The sequence below is a fragment of the Barbus barbus genome (assembly GCF_936440315.1).
Source record: "Barbus barbus genome assembly, chromosome: 27".
Lineage (NCBI taxonomy): Eukaryota > Metazoa > Chordata > Actinopteri > Cypriniformes > Cyprinidae > Barbus > Barbus barbus.
The window spans coordinates 9,738,160-9,759,667 of NC_136755.1; the positions used below are offsets into that span (position 1 = coordinate 9,738,160).

The following is a 21,508-nucleotide window of genomic DNA, read 5'->3' on the forward strand; positions in this document are numbered from 1 at the left end:
ACTTTGTTCATTTAAATGGGGAGTCATCTCAATTATCACCAGTAAAGTATGGAGTACCACAAGGATCTGTCCTAGGTCCTCTTCTATTTTCAATATAAATGTAGACCCTTGGTAATATTATTAGAAAATACGGGATTAGTTTTCATTGTTATGCTGATGATACTCAACTATATATCTCAACAAGACCAGATGAAACTTCTCAACTATCTAAGCTAATAGATTGTGTAAAAAATGTGAAAGATTGGATGACCAATAATTTCTTCCTATTAAATTCAGATAAGACAGAGATATTACTTATTGGACCAAAAAACAGTACACAGAATCTCTTGGATTACAATTTGCAACTAGACGGATGTACTGTTACGTCCTCTAAAGTCAAAAATCTGGGTGTTATATTAGGCAGCAACTTGTCCTTTGAAAATCATATTTCCCATGTTACAAAAACAGCATTCTTCCATCTTAGAAACATTGCCAAGCTTCAAAACATGCTACCTGTTTATGATGCAGAAAAGCTAGTTCATGCATTCATGACCTCTAGACTGGACTATTGTAATGCACTGCTAGATGGTTGTCCTGCATCTTCAATAAACAAGCTACAGATAGTACAAAATGCAGCGGCTAGAGTTCTTACCAGGTCAAGAAAATATGATCATATTACCCCAATTTTACAGTCTCTGCACTGGCTACCTATTAAGTTCCGTATCATTTACAAAATATTATTACTTGCCTATAAGGCCCTAAATGGTTTAGCTCCTGCGTACCTAACTCGTCTTCTACCACGCTATAATCCAACCCGCTCTCTAAGGTCGCAAAACTCTGGACTTTTTGTAGTACCTAGGATAGCAAAGTCCACTAAAGGAGGTAGAGCTTTTTCACATTTGGCTCCCAAACTCTGGAATAGCCTTCCTGATAAAGTTCGGTGTTCAGACACACTCTCTCTGTTTAAATCTAGATTAAAGACACATCTCTTTAGCCAAGCATTCACATAATGCATCTTATAATCTTGTACTGCAGTTATATCTGATCAAATGTACATGGTTATTATTCTTTAGCTTGGGTTGAACAAATCATTTTTGCTTAGATGGAACAGCAGCTATGCTAATTATGTCTCTATTTGTTTCTCTGTTTCTGTCACGGGATTAACATCCCGTGGTAACTAGGAATTACAGAAGCTTCAGTCTGGATCCAACCCCTAAATGATCTGAGATGACCGAACACCTGAGGAAAGATAATGCTAACCCCTCAGAGGACCTCAGAAGATGCCAATGCTCAGACAACATACAGAATTGCCAAATTTTGCCATAAGTTAAATATATTAAGGTTCTGCAATATATAAATATATTGTGGAAACTTAATTTCCTGTAGAGCTGCTTTGCAATGATTTGTATCGTAAAAAGCGCTATACAAATAAACTTGAACTTGAAACTTGAATTTAGGGTGTTCTGGGTGGTTGCTAGGGCATTAGTATGGCGTTTCTAGGATATTAAGGCATCTAAGGCATTGTTAGGGTGTTTTGGGTGGTTGCTAGGGCATCACTAGGGTGTTTCTAAGATCTTCTAGGTAGTTACTAAGGCATTAGTTCTGGGTGGTTTCTAGGACATTACTAGGGTGTTTCTAGGGTGTTTAATTGTTAAGGCATCACTTGGGTGTAATGTGTCGTTGATATGGTATTGCTAAGATGTTTTTATGTGTTTTTGGCAGTTAATACTTAAGAGTATTTGTTTAAATTACTAACCTTAAAGTATAATAAATATCCATATAAACAATAATAACAATCTGAATTAATTTCACTGTCAATTTTGCTTATAATTGTAAAACTCAAAAATAATAATTTATGCAACTATCTTTAATCGGATGTGTCTGCTGAATGCGGATGTGTTTCCTATAATGGCTCATTCACTTCCTCATGTGCTTGTGTGTGTGGGGGGGAGCTGTGCCCCACGCAGGAAAATAAAAATAACCTTTAGATACATGTGAGTAAATTTAGCCCACATCCTCACGTTTCTCTCTTTCTCTCCCAGTTCTAGTGCAAGATGAGAAGCGGAGAAAGGGGAGAGGTGCAAAATCATTTAAATAAGGAGAATGGCGATGGACCGAAGATGGACAGAGATTCTTTTTTCATTTTCTTGTTTCTTTTTTTTTTCATTAATGGCAAGGGAATTTGGAAGGTGGTTGGCCAGCGCACCTAAATCCATTCTGCCCACTGTCCATCAAAATGGCAGTGACTGGTGCACACTGGCTGGCCTGCATGTTATCTCCTGACTCACCTGTGTCTGCATTGTGCTCCTTGTATCAGTCTCTAGCCTCAGGCTATTTGTGGCAGCGTCTATACACAAGGAGAATCACAGTTCTCAGAATTACACTGTGAATACAGTGGTTTCATGTGGTAGGTGAAACCAGATGTGTGTGAGGTTTCTGAGAGAGAGACAGGGAGAAGTCCCTTTTAAACCTGACATTAACATGCATTTTGTATCTGGATAGTACATTGATATTCTTGAGCTCCATTGCATTTACATATTGCATTTCAAGACACAATCTTGAAATGTAAAACAATATTTATGGGTTGCGTTTTGTCATTAATACCTAATCTTCTGCATAATATTAAAAACATTGAAAGATAACTCAAAATAATAATTTGCTGAATATAAAAACCATTGACAGATAATTTAAAAGAATATTTTATGGAATTTTAAAAACATATATATATATATATATATATATTTATTTTATAATATTTATTTATGCCTAATGATTTTTTTAAAACACTGAAGGATAATTCAAAATAATAATTTATAATATTTTATAAATATTGTATAAATATATTGTATATATAGAAATATCTGGTCTGTTGTGGTTCCCTATTTATATGAAAAATATACTATTTTTTTAGTGGGGAAAAATGAAAAAGAAAGCCCCAGCAAAAACAAATAATTGAGAATTTGCAGAGGGAAAATACAGATTTTAAGTGTAATAATTACTTGGATATTGTTTATTTAATCAGGTGATCAGATTGCAAGATCTATGTTTATATTGTCTTTTTCACATAACAAGAAAATAACAATAAGAAGAATCAATTGGATAAGACTAAAATATCATGACAACCCGGTCTGACTGATAATTATTACTTGTAGCAGAACCACTGTATGGCATCTTACTGATGTAGTTACATACAGGCAGTGAAAGTTAATTCGCTTTAACTCATATTTGTGCAATATGGTCAGAATCTATCTCTGACCAACTTTTAATGTGGTTTCATTGATTCGATCACAATACGTTGTGACCTGGCTTTTAATGCAATTAAATCCGATTATGTTCCAATCACCGAAAACCAGGTGTGAAGGGGGCCAGAGAGCAGCAGCATGTGAAAGATATGCATCTGTTCACAATGCACAGACAACTTGAGCAGTGTCATAATTCAATTCACAGTATCACTCCTCCATGCAGTAAACAAACCATTTTTCTCATTTGGAGATTTTGCAGTAAGACAGACGCTTCAGTGTCTCCATGCGAAAGGACATGATGGCCATTGTGTGTTTCTCATTAGTGGTCAGGAGAATGTGTGATAGGTGGTAGATAATAACATTTAAATAACAAATCTACCTTGTTTTGTGATTTAAACAGCTGGGTTATCGAGTAGGGCTCGGCTGTCGCGGAATGAGCACGCAAATACGAAGTAAACACTATTAAATGGCCAACAGTCGCCTCTAATGTAATATAGAACCTTCCGCTCAATGAATAGCTTGGTACTTACTGAAGCAGAAATGCCCGTGTAAATGTGATCTCAATCTGTTTAATGGCTAATTGGTATATTTGCTGGAATTTGCCCTCTGGAATTTCCCAGATACTGCTGATGCAGCCCATTGTGGGGAGGTTACACAAAAAAGGAAAGTAAAAGCAGAAACTGACATGGTTGTGATGTGACAAGTGAAAGTGAAAGCCACGCTCTGAGAGTAAATGTCGCAATAATGAACTCATCAGAGGGATTCCCAGTGAACGCAGAAAGCACCTTAGGCTTTTACCACGTGTCAGTTAGCTTGCAAACACAGGTGGGGTGCGTATCTGCCACAGCATCACAAATACTTCTCATTGTATATGTGGGGACAGCAGGTGTTTTCCAGGGTCAGTGTCAATGCGGAACTGACATTTGCCAAGTGCTGGTGCACTGAAATACAACATGTTCCTTTCAAGAGTACTGATGGGAATGTTTGATAGATTAAAGTCCCTCGTTTAGGGACTTTACTGTTGGTAATGATGAAAAGTCCTGGCTTAAAGGGAACGTTCACCAAAACATTTTAGATTAGGGAACATTTCCCTCAATAAAATCCTAATTTGTTGCTTACCGGTAGTAAGGTAGTTGTTGTCTCATCATTTACCTCAAGTCGTTCAAAACCTGTATGACTTTGTTCTATTGAACACAAAACAATTTTGAAGAATGTTTTTTGTTTTTGTCCATATCAATCGGGTCTGAAAACAACATCGACTTTCACTGTATGAACAAAAGACCCACATTTTCCAAATTAGGAACATCTTAATGACAAAATTTTCATTTTTGGTTGATCTGCCCTGTCCTGTCTGATTCTGCATATTCAAACTTAGTGTGTTGTCACTGATTACAAAATACTTTTTATGTGACTTTTTACTGATAAAAGATGTTTTAAGTGCATCAAGACCTGGAGGATGAGGTAGGGTAACGTTGTGGTGCAGCTCTCTAAACTTTGTTTCCAGACCAGATAGGTTATTATTTTGACATGCTAGTCAGGCCTTATACGAAACATCTAAGAAAACGTCCCAGAGCTGAGCGACCCTTTGGCCTTTGACCCTCCAGCACACTAAGGCTCAAAGCTAAAGTCAAGATTATTTTCTTGCCTTCATCTTTGCCTGAGTTGAACATCTGTCTCTTAAAAAGCCATGCCATATGCTGCCATTGTCTCCAGAGATTCTAATCTCGTTTTACTGATCGATGGCGGCGGCCAGATTAAAGCATATTTTGGATAATAGCAGAGTACGTTAATGAGCTAAAACTCACCTCTGGTTAGGAAACTCGCGAAAACCAAGGAAAAAAACTAAAATGGCACCATTGTTTTGCAACACAGAAAGTTTCACAGCTGGCAAAACTGTTTAGTCAAATCTTTCGGTTAATAGGAAGACGAAAAAGGGAAATTGTTTGTGTAAAATTGTCGATGTGTGAAACTGTATTGAGTGAGTAATTTGTGATACATCGATTTATTAAGCAATACAATGTTACTTCTCTCTTCTGGCTCTTTCTCTCTCTCCTTTCCCTCCCCTCATCCCAGCTTGTGATGCTCATCAGTTGCCTTCTGAATGGAGAACAATAGGGCCTTTTGAGGATATAAATCTCACTCTGTGTTCAGGCATGAAATCTGGGCAACCAGACAAAAAGGGCCATTGAGTGTTGTGAAGAAAAAAACAAGAAAGAGATAAGATGCCCCACGTCGAGTATAGCAGAAACCAGTCAACTGCCCCTAGGCCGTATCTTAGAGAGAGAGATATGCTATTAAGCATCAGAAATAGACAGAGTTTGAAGTGGGTCACGCACCTCCCCTTGATGTCCTCCCCCGTGCTCTTACTTCCATCGGGGGTGAAGTTTGCTCAGAGGACACCAGAGCAACAACATGTGCTGACTTCTCTTCCAGACAGCTGAGTTTAAAGTTTAAAAGTGCACTCTGTCTCAAAGCTCTCGCCTCTCACACCCGGAGGAGATCCTGGGCGCGGTGTCTTCTGCTGAGTCATGGAGTCTTGCCCTTGGTCTTATACAAAATAATATAACCTATATAATTATCATGGCTTGAATCGATCACATGCTCCTGAGAACGTGCTGTTGTTTAGCCCGTGTTTCATGCGCGACACACAGACATGTTTTCGGTTATCTGCCCATCTATCGCTGTGGATGAAATGATTCTCTCCACAAGCTTTCCGAGATCTAAATGAAGATTTTTCAAATCTTGAAAACACAGAAAACCACAGCCTTTTGTCTTAAAGAGAGTCAGCGGGCAGAATGTATATATATCATATATATCAAAATTAAAATTATTTTGCCTTTTTTGAGTCATTATGTCTTCTAAAGTCTTCATAATGTCTTCTTGTTGTTAGACTATATTTTCATATATTTTTTTCACAGTTCTTGTCTCGTGATTTCCAAATGTGAGAAGGAGTTTAGATGTTTCAGTAGCACCTCAGAATGAAACTAGAAGTAAAAACTGTTAAAATTTGATGAATAAGAAAATTTTTATGAGTAAGTTCAAAGTCTTTCACACATTTGATCTCTGGCAACTTTTGTCATCACTCAAGAATATCACATTTCCATGTAACATTATTCATATTTTAAAGATTTTTGGAATGAGTGAATGAATGAATGAATGAATGAATGAGTAAATAAATAAATAAAATATACACTACACCAAGGTTTGGGTAAGAAATTATTTTTTTTAGGAAATTATTAGTTTTATATAACAAGGATGCAAAAATATATATCAAAGTGACAGTAAAGACAACTGTAATAAATTATTACTATTCAAATAAATGCAGTTAAAACATTCTAATAATCAAAGAAAACTATTAATAGTAATGATGCGGAAAATTCAATTAGAAAAATTGGCCTTTACTTCACAATATTACTGCTTTTAATGAATGCAGCCTTGGTGAGTATAAAAGTCTTCCTTCAAAAACATTGAAACATCTTTCTGACACATTTATCATTGTACATTAATTGCTGTTTAATTTTATGTATGTTTTTGCATCAGAATTAAAAGAAGTAACACCACATGGGAAGCATGTCTTGATTGTGTTTTAGTTCTTACATGGCACATGTAAAAAAAGACGTGTTAAATATTGAGATATCGCCACTGAGATGGGCAGCACATTAGCTCAGAAGCCGGTTAACGGCACCAAGGGGGATCTGGGAAACTCAAAGGAATGTGAACTCTGCTCACTTGACCTAAAGGTCACAGTGGTAACCACTGAGCCAACCAAAAAACTCTGCTTTGGTGGGGAACAATTCTATGAGACTTGAATGTGTCATTTATTCTTTCCTTGGCAAATTTCCCTGCACTGGACTCTGTAAAGTCAGCATCTAGTTTCAGATGAGTCCATAATGCTTTAGGGCAACCAACCCCCGCATTCACACAAAACCATCCTTCTCTCTCGCTCCCTGCTGTGGTCAAAACAGTCACAGATCTCATCGGTGACTAAAAAGCAGTTCTCAACTGCCCTGCCCGGTCTGATGGGCCTATCATTGGCATATCAACACACCCATTGACATTCATATGCGAGATGCTGCTCCTGCAGGAGCTATTTGTTGTCTGGCCGTGTATCTCCACAGGGATTGAAACACCAAGCCAAAGAAGACTCTCTGCTGTATGGAAGGTGTGAACTGCAGACCTCACTGTAGAGGACGCCAGCCATTTACTCTTACCTCTAACTTTCGAATGATCTGGTGACAATAAAGGCCTTTCAGCCATTAGGAAAGGGGAAAGCGAGAGTCTGACGCATGGATGATGAGGTGATGTGTCCTGACCCGTCATCAAGAAAATGAACCATATCACAAAAGCTCCGGGCACAAGAAAACTCCCCCCTCCTCTTCACTCCATCACACCCAACCCCCCAACTCTCTCCCTGGAGAAGAAGAGGAGACTGTTTCAATATATGAGCTTATTCATTACATTCTCTCATCTGACACACACAAAAAACGTATTCTGCCCCGATCCCCCTCCCTGAGGTTCTGGACATTCTGAGAAAGTGGCGAGATGCAGATGTGGTGAAACATTCTTCATGAGCGTTTGCATGCCTCGCATTCCTCCACTAACAGTTTAGACTTTATGTCAATTACAAGGCCGAAGAGAAAAAAAACAAGAGGGGTACGTGACGAGAGAAGAGAATGAAAAATGGGATAAAGATTAATATGTTGTATAATATATCTCGGGGAATCCTTGGTGGCACTTTGAGATGATCTGATTATCAATATAAACAATGAGAACCGATAAAACTGTGACCCATCTTAGCCTCAAAATGGGTCACAGGTCTGTTCTCATGCTAAATGCAGATAATAAAATGAACTGGCCATAAAATCGTACAGACAGGATCATAAAATATAGCGGCTTATCATCTTTTAAAAGGGAAGAGACGTCTCTTCTCATAGCTTTTCTTAATGCCAAAGGTCATGAGTCCAATCAAACTTTATGGTAGTTTGGTGCAAATTCATGTTACTTATTAATGTGGCAAACATGAAAACATTATTTGGTGCAGTATTTATTCCATGTCTTACACTTGTAAATCACACTTTTGCTGTTGTTTATTCACATTTATGCTTATGTTATGTTATGCAATTCAATGTAAAAACTAATACATTTAAACATTTCAAGCAAAAAAAATATTTTTGACATGCATTGATTTCTAATTCAGCACTGGAATGAGCTCATGTATTACTATATCAGGTATTAATATCGTTGAAATGATCATTTTACACAGTCTATAAGAAAAATAAAAAAGAATCCTCAAATTCTATAAGCCAGAATGTAAAACACATTAAAAGTGTACACTAACAGTTAATTCAGTTCTATAGTATTCACTATTGAGCATGAACAGATTAATAAAGCATACAGGTTGTTTATCAGAGAAGTAGGTGAAAGTATGCACTGATTTCAATCATTAGTTATAGTAAATAGTCAATCAAGCATAATGAACTACAGACGCATTCACCAGTCTTAAATGCTTTAGTTTTAGAGTGTAGTTCAAGTAAACTGAAACCCCATTGCTCTCAGTAACCAGAGAATTCAACAAGTCACCCTGTCGTTTCCATCTTCTTTCCAGTTTGATGCCATTTTTTATTTCTCTGGACCTAATGCGAAATCAAGAGGTGGGACATGGATCAATAATGGGCGGGGCCGTGCTTTGGATTGGGTCACGCTAGCGAGGCACGCCCATGGGCGGGGCTTTGTGTTATCTTGAAGCGCTGTTCACTAGAACTGGTAGTAGTAGGCTGCCCTCAACGAGACAAGAGTGGATCATCTCAAGTTTTCCTTATAAAAGGGAGAGAAAAAAAAACCACCAACTTTCCTGCGCCTTTGGATGCACGTTACGCCCGTTGGTCTGGATTATTTTTTCCCACCTACCTGAATTTGAGTTCTTTTTAATTTACTTTAAAACCACATCAAGAATAATGGGATCCCAGGCATCAAAGGGAGGAGTGGCTGTGGAGGGGAAAGCCGCCGATGCTGACCCGGCTGCCGTCAAGACTAACGGACAGGTAATTCATCTCCATCTGCGACACACCCACATCTGACCAACAAGTGCTTCAGCGAGAGTTGCTTAACCATCGCTCTGAGTGTGATGAAAAACAGAGAAGACGGTGATTTGTAGTGAAAAAGAAAGAAATGCTAGTTTACCATCCATTCATTGTCTTATTTATGTGTCCCGTGGCACGCGGGAAAACCGAGCGATTTCATTCGAGAGGCATTACGCAAATCACACTAGGATGACCAGACACGGTTTTCTGTCTCGCACTAAAAACGGATATTTATTTCGACAAGATCACGATTTATTTCTGTCTTTAAAGTCCGTTTCTAGCGCTTGGAGAAGGTCGGTGTTGATGCCACGCGATCTCCATGTAATGCCCGTGTAGGAGGATGCTGCACGTATTCACTATGCATGGGTTATCAGCAGGGGGTTGCGATCAATTTGGAAATTTGATTGTAATTGGAATTTTAGAACATAATATATTGTTTTTAAATATTTTTTTCCCTTTTTCGTTCTATTTTTTATAGTATTTCATATATTCAGCTAGATACATTTTCATGTTTTTGTTTAGTTTATTATTTATTTACTGTTTTTTTCTCTCTTTACAGTCTAAATATTTTATTTCTTGATATTTAATCGGATTCTGCTTGATTTTTTGTTTGTTTTCTGTGAAGCGCGTGGAGTCTGAATTTGCAGACGCTCGAGCATTTAAGTCTAGACACTGAGGCGAGAGTCCACATTTGGTCAAGCTTTTGGGGTTTTATGCGACTAAACCCCATTCTTATCAATGAGTGTAGTTATATTTTATGTTACTTTTTAAAATCGACGTTTGTAGTTATTCCATCGTCGACGGATAAATAGTGAATGAATCTCAATGAAATTCGCTCGATCTCAGTCTTTTGTTCCAAAGCTGCTCTCGTTTGGCATTGTGTGAGTTGTGTGCGGCTCTATAGCCCTCGCTCGGCGGTGTGCGCTACTGCAAGGCGTCACCTCGAAGACATGCATTATTTACGTTAGGAGTCACTGATGTGTCCGTCGACGATTCAAGGAATGCCCTGCTGCATATGTAGCAGACACGTAGTAAATATTCATCCATGTTGGTTTGCGTTGCATTATTAAACTGACAATTCCATCTTCCTTTCTCAGGAGAACGGCCACGTTAAGACCAACGGCGATGTATCTGCCAAAGCAGAGGGAGATGCCGCCACCACCAACGGTTCTGCAGAGGCAGCCAAGGAATCCGAGGCTGCAGCTGGCGATGCCATCGAACCCGCGCCCGCCGCTGAGGGAGAGGCTGCTAAACCCGAGGGCGAGGCCACCAAGGAGACCCCCAAGAAGAAGAAGAAGAAGTTCTCCCTGAAGAACTCCTTCAAATTCAAGGGCATCTCGCTGAAGAAGAACAAGAAGAGCGCCGAGGTGAAGGAAGAAGCCTCCGCTGAGGCCGCTCCAGCCGCCGAAGAGAAGCCTGAGGAGAACGGGGCGGCCGCTGAGGAGAAAAAGGAGGAGGAGGTCAAGGCTGAGGAGACACCCGCCCCTGCCGAGACCCCCAAGGCCGAGGAACCCGCTGCCAAGGCTGAGGAACCCGCTGCCCCCAAGGAAGAGGCTGCTGCACCTGCTGCAGAGCCCACAAAACCAACAGAGGAGACCAGCTCAACACCTGCACCATCTGAACAGAAGGAGTGATTGTACTTCACAAAGGACTTTGTGAACTGTTTTTCCAAGAAAAAAATATATATTTATATATATGTGTATATGTATACATATGTATATATACATGGATATATGTATATGTATATATACACATGTATGTGAAAAAAAAGACTCCTCGTGCCACTTTCTTCAAGATTAATAACAAATGACAGACTAGATTCACTAGTTCACTTCCCTGATAATGGCTCAAAGATCTGGAATTCTGAGCGAAGGCCGAAACCTCTTGGGAGCGGGATGTCAACGCAAGAGTGAGTTGAGGATGGGATCAAGGAGGAGCATCTTTCAAGCCCACCACTGAATAGATGCGACTATACTGATGAATTGCGCAAGATCAACATCACCACATATTATAAAGACTGTTAAAAAACAAAGGAAATCGAAAAAGACTTGCCAACTTTCTACATTCCTATATTTTAACCCAAATTTAAGTATTTTGTGGTGTATAGAGAACCATTTTAAATATCCAGAAGGCTTTGTCTCGTTTGTTTGAAATCGCATTTTAATTTTCATCTTGGCTTTAAAAAAACAAAACAAAATAAAAACACATTTGAGCTTGCTATGTTCACATTTGAAGTTTTAAAAGAAGCAGAGTTGTTATGTGTTAAATGTGAGCCTTGATCTGCTTTTTGGTCTCTGTAAATACATTTGACCAATTTTGTTCTTTATTTTGCTAATGTTTAAAGATGTTACTGGTTTTATTGTAAAGTTGATAATGGTAAATAAATGTTGGTTACCTACAGATGCTCACTTTGTTTGTCCTTCTTCACAGTGGCTATTTTCCAAGGTAAATCCCCCCAGAGCATATTCATGTTTGGTCACAAGTCACTCATAAGCCACTTTACCTACATTTAGACGTAAAATTAATCCACTTGGGAATATAGAAAACATCTTATTCATACTTTTACGACATATAGATACATTGCCACACTGAAACCTGTTCAGTAATGTGGCAGTGTTTACATCGAGTAAATGTACACCACTTCAAATAAAAATACCTTAATAGACAAGAAAGCAGAAATGACCAAAGCTGGCAGTTCAGTAGACCAGTAAAAATATCTAATGAAATAGTCAATAGTGTATTTCATTACATGCTCATGCTGCAAATTTAATTTAGCCTTGGAAACATTTATTATTTTAAAAATTATTAATTATGTCCAAGGCAGTTTTATTAAATAATTAGCTATTTTCTTCCACAATAATGAACTTGTGAAGAATTTTAAGCAAGGTATGATAGACCGATTCATTTACGAAAATAAATGTGTAATGCGCAGATTTTTTCCTACTCGTCCTTGAATGGGTAACTATTACATCTTAAGTAAAACAAGTATTATAATATTCGTCTTTTTCCCCCGTCTGTGTCTGGATGGTAATGGAAACAGATTTATCTCTGGGGATTGGGTGATCAAATATAAACATATGGCGCCACCATGTGTTGCATTGAAGTATTACAGTCACACTTGCAACATTTTCTAGTTTCACATGAGCAGCAGCACACAGCTGACCTTTGGACAAAGTGCAAATGTTTAGAAATATTTATTGCACTTAGTCTTAGGTTTCTGAAAAAGGGTGTTTTATTGCATCTTTCTGCTGACAAACAATGTGTGTTGAGAAGCACCAATACTAATAAATGTTTATCACCCTGTTGATGATGCTTTTTGTGCAGATAGTCTTATTTAAGCACTAAATTAAAATACATAACCCTCTGTCTGTACTTTTTGGGACTTTCTTCCTTGACTCTTTATCTTCTTTCTTCTCTGTATGAATAAAATAATAATTTTATAGGCCTATGCATCATCTGGCTGAATTTATTCTAAAATAACTGGATTAAATAAATGGAAAAAATCATATCTGAGAGTGTACTGATTTGTCTATATTCAAATGACTCAAAACCCACCATTCAGCGTTGCTTTTAATGTGATTAATGTGGTGCGTTATTGGTTTTATTATATTGCTTTTGTTATTTTTAAGCATTTGTTATACTGGTTTTGTGATTTTTATCTCCTTGTGAGTATACTTTAAAAGTAGCTCTATAAGTAAAATTGCATTAAAATTCAGATGCTTTCAGATAGATTATATCACAACGATAACTTTGATAGATAACCTAAGATGTATATCCGATTTATTGTTTTAGGCTAACTTGTTTTATTCTTTCTAAAGCAGTTTATTTACTTAAATGCAAAAGCAACTTGCATATTGCTGCTACAGCACTGCAAAAAAATGAAAATAATAATTATAATAATTTGAGTGTAAAATATTGATAGAGATCTGAATGACATAATCAGGCTGTAAGTATCTGTAATTAGATTATATTACATTTTGAAATGCTCATAATCAGAGTTACTTTATGTATTACAAGTTAGGCACAAAAATGTTATATATTTATTACATGTTAGGCATATGACAGCCACTGACAGGTGACCACTGGATTTACAGAAATTGTTTCACTTTGAAGGAGACACATGGCAGAAACATTACTTTACAGTATAAACTTTGCCTGTGCATCTCTATCGACTGCAAAATATTTTACTTTAAGTCTTAAAAAAATTAAAATATATAAACATTTAGTATCCTTGATATCTCAAATTTGCATATCTAATCAACCCCTGACAAAGATTTGAATTATTATTTGGATTAGTAGTCAATGAGTCATTTAACCATGTATTACTGTGTGTCTGGAAGGCTTTTGTCTTTTAAACACATGACAATGCACAAAATCAGTGTAATTAACACATGGATGCCAGAGCAACTGCAGTAGTGTAGTAAAGTACATTTTTTTATTTTATTTATTTGTTTTTTTGTTTTGTGCATTGGTAGTGTATTCTGCATCAGAAATATACAAACATGCACTTTGTGATATCTTTTTTTAGACAGCAATGCATGCTTCTGAATTTTGGGACAAAATCCCCACTCAATCAATTTGTAATTCTGGATATGTTGATGATATGTCATCAACATATACAGTGACCTTCACTAATTACTAAGTCTTGAAAAAATATTTCAAACCTATAAAAAAAGATCTATAATTTATCAACACCTTTACTTAGTCACAGTTTTCTGATGTCAGTTAATGGTCACGCTGACATCAAGGTAAACAAAGAAAAATATTTAATATTTTATTTGTTTTGTACTCAAGCGTTTTATATTGATTGATTTAATTTTAAAACTGTGTGTGTGTGTGTGTGTGTGTGTGTGTGTGTGTGTGTGTGCATGTTTATGTGGTTTATAATAATAATAATTCGTTACATTTATATAGTGCTTTTCTAGGCACTCAATGCGCTTTACATAGTAAGGGGGGTATCTCCTCGTCCACCACCATGGATTATGAGGACACAAATTTGTATAATGACATGGGTATGACAGAGGTATTACAATATGAAGGTGGTTTATGAGGACAATGTCCCCGTAATTCAAAGGGCTTAAAAAACATACTAAATGGTGTTTTTTTGAAAATCTAAAAATGCACAAAGTCTCATGTGAGGGCTAAGTTTAGGTGTACGGTTGGTGTAGGGCAATAGCACACACAGTTTGCTCAGTATAAAAACCATTACGCCTATGGAGAGTCCCCATAAACCACAAAAACCAACGGGTGTGTGTGTGTGTGTGTGTGTGTGTGTGTGTGTGTGTGTGTGTGTGATTTCATACAATAAAGCTTTTAATCAAATCCTGAGGCCTTGCAATTGTTTCACAAACCCCAGTTCCTGGCTTAATGTAATGTTTAATGAATTTTATGTTGTGGCTAACAAAAAAATTATTTCTCTTCATGTTTTATATCAGTATGGTACAATATATTCCCATTCATTCATTCATCTATATGATAAATGTTGTGAAAAGTGATCTAAAAGTAATCATGTAATTTGAAATTAATTACATGATTACTACCCATTGCTGTGTAGTAACTCATTGCATGTAACGTGGATTATGTATTCAGAATCCAAAAAATACTTCTAATTAGATTATATTACTTTTTAAAATGCTGATCAGATTACAGTTACTTTTATGGATTACCTGATTACATATTATTCACACAATGGCAGTAATTAATATTCACAACAGAATAGAGAATGGCCAGCTAAATGTGATTTACATTTATTTGCGATCCAGGCTTTTGAACCTCAATCATGCCATGTCTGAAATGAATAATTACGCAAGTTGCTAAACACTGCTGATGTATAACTGCAAATATTTCAAACCTGGAAGACCTGACCATGTCTTTGCTATTTTCATGTTCATTTATGTTTGTTTAGGTGATGCAGGAATTCCCAAACTTGTCAGTCAAACCATTTGACCTAGAACTTACTTGAAGACCCCTTGAGATTTAAAGTTAATATTTCAAGTATTTAACACATTTGCATATTCACAATTCTCTGAAGTTGGTTAAGGGTCACACTGACATGCAGATACAAAAAATACTATTACTACTACTACTAAAAATCTTAGGTTTCACATGCATTTCATGATGTTCATAACAAAGAATGGAATATATTTCATTTATCTTTTTTATATCAATAATTCTATTCAAATATATAAACAAGTTAGATCAAAAGTAATCTAAAGTAGTCCAAATACATGACCTAAAATGAGTATAAATTACATTACTGACTACAGTTTTCATCAGGTAATTTGTAATCAGTAATAGAGTACAATTTGTAAGTAATCTACCCAACACTTTCTATTAGTTATGATTAGCCTACTTACAGACTTAATTTCTGTTTTTTTTTTTTTTTTCTAGGTAATAACAAGATAAGAAAATGTAATAACAAGTAAACTATTATAAGTATAACGTGAATGTTATATATTCGGTCTATATATATTAGCGGACGTTTAAACTGCTGAGAAGTAAATAGAATTAAATCTAAATACTTGATTAAGACAGCAAGAGAACTGATTGGCGGAGACACGCAAGAGCAACGCCCTCCGTGATGGAATCTGAACTGTGATTGGCTCAAAGCTCTCCGAGACAAGTTGCTATTGAAGTTCCTCAGTGCGCAGAAAGCCCGGCAGGCGCAGGCTGTAATTGGAGGGTAAAATGGCGCTGACTTCTCAAGGAACAAAGAAGAAAGTTTGCTATTATTATGACGGTAAGAATTGCATTTCTACCGGCGATATATCGAGCTGTTATTGTCAGAGAAATGAAACGCAGCGTCTGCTTTGGATAAATTCAGCATAACGCTAAAGTTCCAGAATGCAGCCTAATTGTTAGCCGCACGGCGCTAATGCTAGTGTTAGCTTAGCGTGCTAGCTGCTCTTCATCCTGTTGTTCTTCATCACTGTTAGCATCAAGACCACAGCATGGAGTTACACTAGCACAATTCACACACTTTTTTTTGCAAGTGCAGTATAGCTGTGTACACTTAACCACACGTAACGTATTCTTTATTTTCCGCAAATAGCGCCGATAAAATGATCTTTACGTTATGGACCGTAGGAGTTTAGATGAATTGAGCTCGCTGCTTGTGTTCATGTCTTCACTGCTCCGAGCGTGTCTGAATGATGCTCTACTTTATAGCGCAAGCTGTTTTGTCTTCGTTTCCCCTGTTTTTACACTCTGTTCTGCCCTTATAGTCACGGATGAACAACATGTTTAGGTTTGATGTAGTAATGATCATTTTGATACGTGCAGCTGGCTTTGTGTCTAGTTCAAGGCCTGTTGCAAAAATTAACATTAGTCCATAAACTCAGCACTAATTCAAGTTTTTAAAGCATATTTTCATGAATTAACTTTTGATGGATCATCTTTAAGAGTATGTAGTAATATTTTGTCTTTTTATTTTTGTTTATATATAATTTTTATTTCTCTTAAAAACTATATGTATATATATATATATATATATATATATATATATATATATATGTATATGTTTGTGTGTATGTTTATTTTTTCCCTCCTTTCCCAGGGGATGTTGGGAATTACTACTATGGCCAGGGTCATCCGATGAAACCCCACAGAATCCGAATGACCCACAACCTCCTGCTCAACTATGGGCTGTATAGGAAAATGGAAATTTATGTAAGAGAAATTAATCACTACTACTTTTATGCAGCATTATTATAATTATTTTGGCTAAGCTGATTTCTTCACTTGTTTGCATGTTCAGCGACCTCATAAAGCCAATGCTGAAGAAATGACCAAGTATCACAGTGATGATTACATCAAGTTCCTCCGATCCATCCGCCCAGACAACATGTCTGAGTACAGCAAGCAGATGCAGAGGTGTAAGTTGCTGTTTTGTTTTCCTTGCTCAAGATGTTCAAATGTGAGGTCTTAAATACAAAAAAATACCTCAGGAGGGTTTAACTGTGATGCAAGTTGCTTCACTTTGTTTCCGTCTCTTGGATGTGTACAGTGAACATGTTTTATCGTCTCTGCAGTTAATGTAGGGGAGGATTGTCCTGTCTTTGACGGCTTATTTGAGTTCTGTCAGCTCTCAACAGGTGGATCTGTAGGTAAGTGTGTATCTTTTTTTTTTTTAACAGTTTGGTACAGTTGTGGACGTGTTTTTTTTTTTTTTTTTTTTTTTTCCCTAACCATACATCCTAAAAATTTTTTAGCTGGGGCTGTGAAACTCAACAAACAGCAGACAGACATTGCCATTAACTGGGCAGGAGGCCTTCACCACGCCAAGAAATCCGAGGCGTCTGGATTCTGCTACGTCAACGACATCGTACTCGCCATTCTGGAGCTGCTCAAGTATGCCCTTTAAAAGAAACTACTATACCTCATTTTTATTTATGCGCACACACTACCGGTCAAAAGTTTGGGATAATTGAAATGTTTTAATATTTTTTGAAAACATTTGAGATTACTTTAAAAAACGAAACAAAATAAAGACTTTGCCATTTCAACCAAAGGCCTTATAAAACTTTCTAGGTACCATCAAAGAGTGCTTTACATCGACATTGACATTCATCACGGGGATGGAGTTGAGGAGGCTTTCTACACAACAGACCGTGTCATGACTGTGTCCTTCCACAAGTATGGAGAGTATTTCCCGGGTACTGGAGACCTCAGAGTAAGTACTTTCAAGTTAAATAAGTACGTTCTGGTTAAAAAGGAGTGCTAAGCTAAATATTGGAAAAAAAAAAATCCCCCTTTTATTATCAGGATATCGGTGCAGGAAAGGGAAAATACTACGCAGTGAATTACCCACTCAGAGATGGTATAGATGATGAGTCCTACGAAGCCATATTCAAACCTGTAAGTCTGTAAACCTTCCCTGGTGTAAAAAAAAAAAAAAAAGTCAAAACATGCTTGTCTTAATTAGCAGTGAAATTTGAGTCCTGAAAATCTCCTGTTTCTGAATGTCCTGCAGATCATGGCCAAAGTGATGGAGATGTACCAGCCCAGTGCTGTGGTGCTCCAGTGTGGCGCCGACTCTCTGTCTGGAGATAGATTGGGCTGCTTTAACCTCACCATCAAAGGTATCAAATGTAATCAATCCACACATGCATCTCTAAAGTGACTGGTATTTGTGTCTAACCAAACCCTTGTGGGTTTCTCAGGTCATGCAAAGTGTGTGGAGTACATGAAGAGCTTTAACCTGCCCCTGCTCATGCTGGGAGGTGGAGGCTACACCATCAGAAACGTGGCCCGCTGCTGGACCTATGAGACGGCTGTAGCGCTGGACAGCACCATTCCCAATGGTGAGACACTCTGATTGTGTTAGACTTTCACATGTTTTGTTCTCTGTAGTGAACACCATTTAACTTGATCTTTCGTTCCAACAGAGCTCCCATACAATGACTACTTTGAGTATTTTGGACCTGATTTCAAGCTTCACATCAGCCCCTCCAACATGACCAATCAGAATACAAATGACTATCTGGAAAAGATCAAGTAAGTGGGATGAAGGGCCACACATGCTCCATTGATGAAGTAAGTTTGAATGATTGAAGTAAGATGACAGATCTGTTTTCAGACCATGTAGGCATGTTGTTTGGACTGGGTTTGTAAATTTTGGATTGTATGGGATGTGTTTTGTGCATGTCCAAAAAAGTAAACAAATGATTTTACTCTGAAATGCACATTTTTATATGTAAAAAGTTAATTAGTATTGTACATTCATGAGGTGAACTTATCTCTCTCCTCCTAAGTGTTTTGTATCTGTCTCTTATTTTTCTCTACAGACAGCGACTGTTTGAAAATCTGCGGATGTTGCCTCACGCTCCAGGGGTTCAGATGCAGGCGATCCCAGAGGATGCTGTTCAGGAGGACAGCGGAGATGAGGATGACCCTGACAAACGCATCTCCAGTGAGTGCCACATTTATTCATTTGTTGTTCGCATACTCCTGAAAATGGAAACTTCTTTACTTGTCATTGTGGACCTTTTAATGCGTACTGATGCAGACATATACATTTAGTTTGAGGTCTGAGTTCTGCAGAGCATGAGTGCTTGTTTTTCTCATCTTTAGTCCGTGCCCACGACAAGCGGATAGCCTGCGACGAGGAGTTCTCAGACTCTGAGGACGAAGGACAGGGTGGCCGGAGAAATGCAGCTAATTACAAGAAGCCTAAACGAGTGAAGACTGAAGAAGAGAAGGATGGAGAAGAGAAGAAAGGTGAGCCAACAGGTACAGACAGTTTCTTTCATTTCAGTCTCATTCATATTAGTAAGAACAGCAGTTGTACTTGTGTGAGGTTGGGCCGTTCACATATTGTATCAAAGCAATGTCTTCTAGTTAAGAGGTGTCAGATTGACACACTGTCCCTCTTGTTTGATACCAGATGTCAAAGAAGAAGAGAAAGCTTCAGAAGAAAAAATGGACACAAAGGGGTAAGTTCTCACATATGTGCTCAGGTTAGAGTGTGCTCACTATAAATTGAAGGGGTTGCTTTATTAATTAAAAAAAAAAATCCACTCAATAGGCTTCATTGATTTTTATGTTTTTTTTTTTTTTTTTTTTTTTTTTTTTTTCTCAGCCTGACAGCTTTTTTCTAAACGTCTAGTTGAAATGGGATACTTTTAAAATACGAACATATATAGTATGTATGTATATGTGTATTTTTTTTTAATTGGTCAAAAGTGACAGTAAAGCACTGTTACAAGATATTTCTATTTCAAATCAATGCTGTTTTGAACTTTCTACTCAATTTTGCGGAAACCATGAAACCGTTTTTCTGTTTCGTAACTCTTTAAGTAGCACAACTGCTTTTAACATTGGTAATAATAATGTTTCTTGAGCAGCAAATCAGCATATTAGAATGATTTCCAAAGGATCATGTGCCACTGAAGACTGGAGTAATGATGCTAAAAATGCAGCTTTGACATGAGAATAAATTATTTTTAAAATATTTAAATAGAAAAGTTTTTATATTGTAAATTTTGTTTTTTTTTCTCTCTTTTCGATTAATTAAATGTAGCTATGGAAGCCCGTTTCCACCACTGAATAAAAAAAGGTTGTTGCGACTTCTCACAATTTGGACTTTTTTTCACAGAATTGCGAGATACAAAGTCAGAATTGTGAGATATAAACTCAATTGCGAGTTAGTCCAGTTTTGAGGGGGGGGGGGGGACTTATGTTCTCAGAATTGTGAGTTTATATCACGCAATTCTGAGAAAAAAAAGTCAGAATTGTGAGTCGCAATATCCTTTTATTTATATATATATATATATATATATATATATATATATATATATATATATATAAAATTATTTTTATATTTTTCTGTAATGTTTCTAAAACTCCTGATTTTTTTTTTTTTTTTTTTTTTTATTTACAGGCCAAAAGAGGAATTAAAAACAGTCTGAGAAAAGGACATGTGGTCCTCATGGATGCATGAACTTGTCATACACCCTCATCCTCTCAAACCCACATTCACATCCTTGGTGTTAGCTCTAGTCCTGAGCTAAGGACTGTAAATTATTTTGTAAGACTCGTTTTACTATTTGTAATCTAATGAAGCGGTATAAAAGTTTTTACATTTACAAGTGTGAAATGACAGATGTTTCTCTTTCTTTCTTTTCTTGTGCTTTTGAAACCATGTTTGTTTGCCTCCCACCGGTAATCCTTATCTTACTGTTTACCGACAATAGCACCTCAAACAGGACCAGGATAGCACATACCTTTTTTTTTTCTCCCATCATGGGAATCTCTCCCCTTTTTTTTTTTAAATCATGGATTGACACACTTATTGGCCGCTCTTGTTTAGTTTTCTCTGCGGATGCTATTTGCGATTTACCTCGGTTTTTAAGCGTTAAATGTTTGTTTTTATTAAGATGTCTGTCTTGATGGCTCTGTATTGAACTTTCCCCTGTCTGGTGGGGCACGGCAAAGGCTTGCTGTATTGCTGTTAGATTCCAGATTCTTTTCTGTTGTGGTTACGCTAGCACGTCAGTCACACGGCTGACCGGATATAGCCGTTTGGAGTTCCAGAGTTCAGTGGTTGTGAAATGTCCTTATTATAACAATGACTTTGGTAAATAAAAGAAAAATTCAGATATATTGTGGTTTTTCATTTATCTTGCACGAACATTATTCACGTTCACAGCTTGTCTAGTGGCAGCTTTACGGTAAGTATGTGTGATCATCATTGCTCAAATTAGATGG

At 37.1% G+C, this 21,508-nt stretch overlaps 2 protein-coding genes across 3 annotated transcripts; both read left to right on the plus strand.

The window, feature by feature from the left end:
* Window positions 1–8,992: 8,992 nt before the first annotated feature.
* On the plus strand, window positions 8,993–11,701 carry LOC306846931 (uncharacterized protein). Its single transcript, XM_079380637.1, has 2 exons — window positions 8,993–9,262; window positions 10,399–11,701. The coding sequence occupies exons 1-2, from the start codon at window positions 9,176–9,178 to the stop codon at window positions 10,933–10,935; spliced, it is 624 nt and encodes a 207-aa protein (XP_079236763.1). The 5' UTR covers window positions 8,993–9,175; the 3' UTR covers window positions 10,936–11,701.
* A 4,200-nt stretch (window positions 11,702–15,901) lies between these two features.
* Window positions 15,902–21,400, plus strand: LOC306846746 (putative histone deacetylase 1-B). 2 transcript variants are annotated; one of them, XM_079380335.1, is made up of 14 exons: window positions 15,902–16,040; window positions 16,857–16,969; window positions 17,058–17,175; window positions 17,332–17,406; window positions 17,512–17,650; window positions 17,831–17,972; window positions 18,065–18,157; window positions 18,273–18,381; window positions 18,463–18,603; window positions 18,688–18,796; window positions 19,087–19,211; window positions 19,373–19,519; window positions 19,686–19,734; window positions 20,682–21,400. In XM_079380335.1, the coding sequence occupies exons 1-14, from the start codon at window positions 15,989–15,991 to the stop codon at window positions 20,707–20,709; spliced, it is 1,440 nt and encodes a 479-aa protein (XP_079236461.1). In that variant the 5' UTR covers window positions 15,902–15,988; the 3' UTR covers window positions 20,710–21,400. The 2 variants fall into 2 exon arrangements, with proteins under 2 accessions (XP_079236461.1, XP_079236460.1); XM_079380334.1 differs by having other exon boundaries at window positions 15,917–16,040; window positions 19,373–19,531.
* Window positions 21,401–21,508: the final 108 nt, after the last annotated feature.

Bases quoted from the DNA above. Each gene is read 5' to 3' on its own strand.
- LOC306846931 (XM_079380637.1), top strand. From the start codon at position 9,176: ATGGGATCCCAGGCATCAAAGGGAGGAGTGGCTGTGGAGGGGAAAGCC. The intron at 9,263-10,398 runs GTAATTCATCTC...TTCCTTTCTCAG, and splicing joins CCGTCAAGACTAACGGACAG to GAGAACGGCCACGTTAAGAC.
- LOC306846746 (XM_079380334.1), top strand. From the start codon at position 15,989: ATGGCGCTGACTTCTCAAGGAACAAAGAAGAAAGTTTGCTATTATTAT. The intron at 17,651-17,830 runs GTATGCCCTTTA...AAAACTTTCTAG, and splicing joins GCCATTCTGGAGCTGCTCAA to GTACCATCAAAGAGTGCTTT. The intron at 19,532-19,685 runs GTACAGACAGTT...GTTTGATACCAG, and splicing joins GAAGAAAGGTGAGCCAACAG to ATGTCAAAGAAGAAGAGAAA.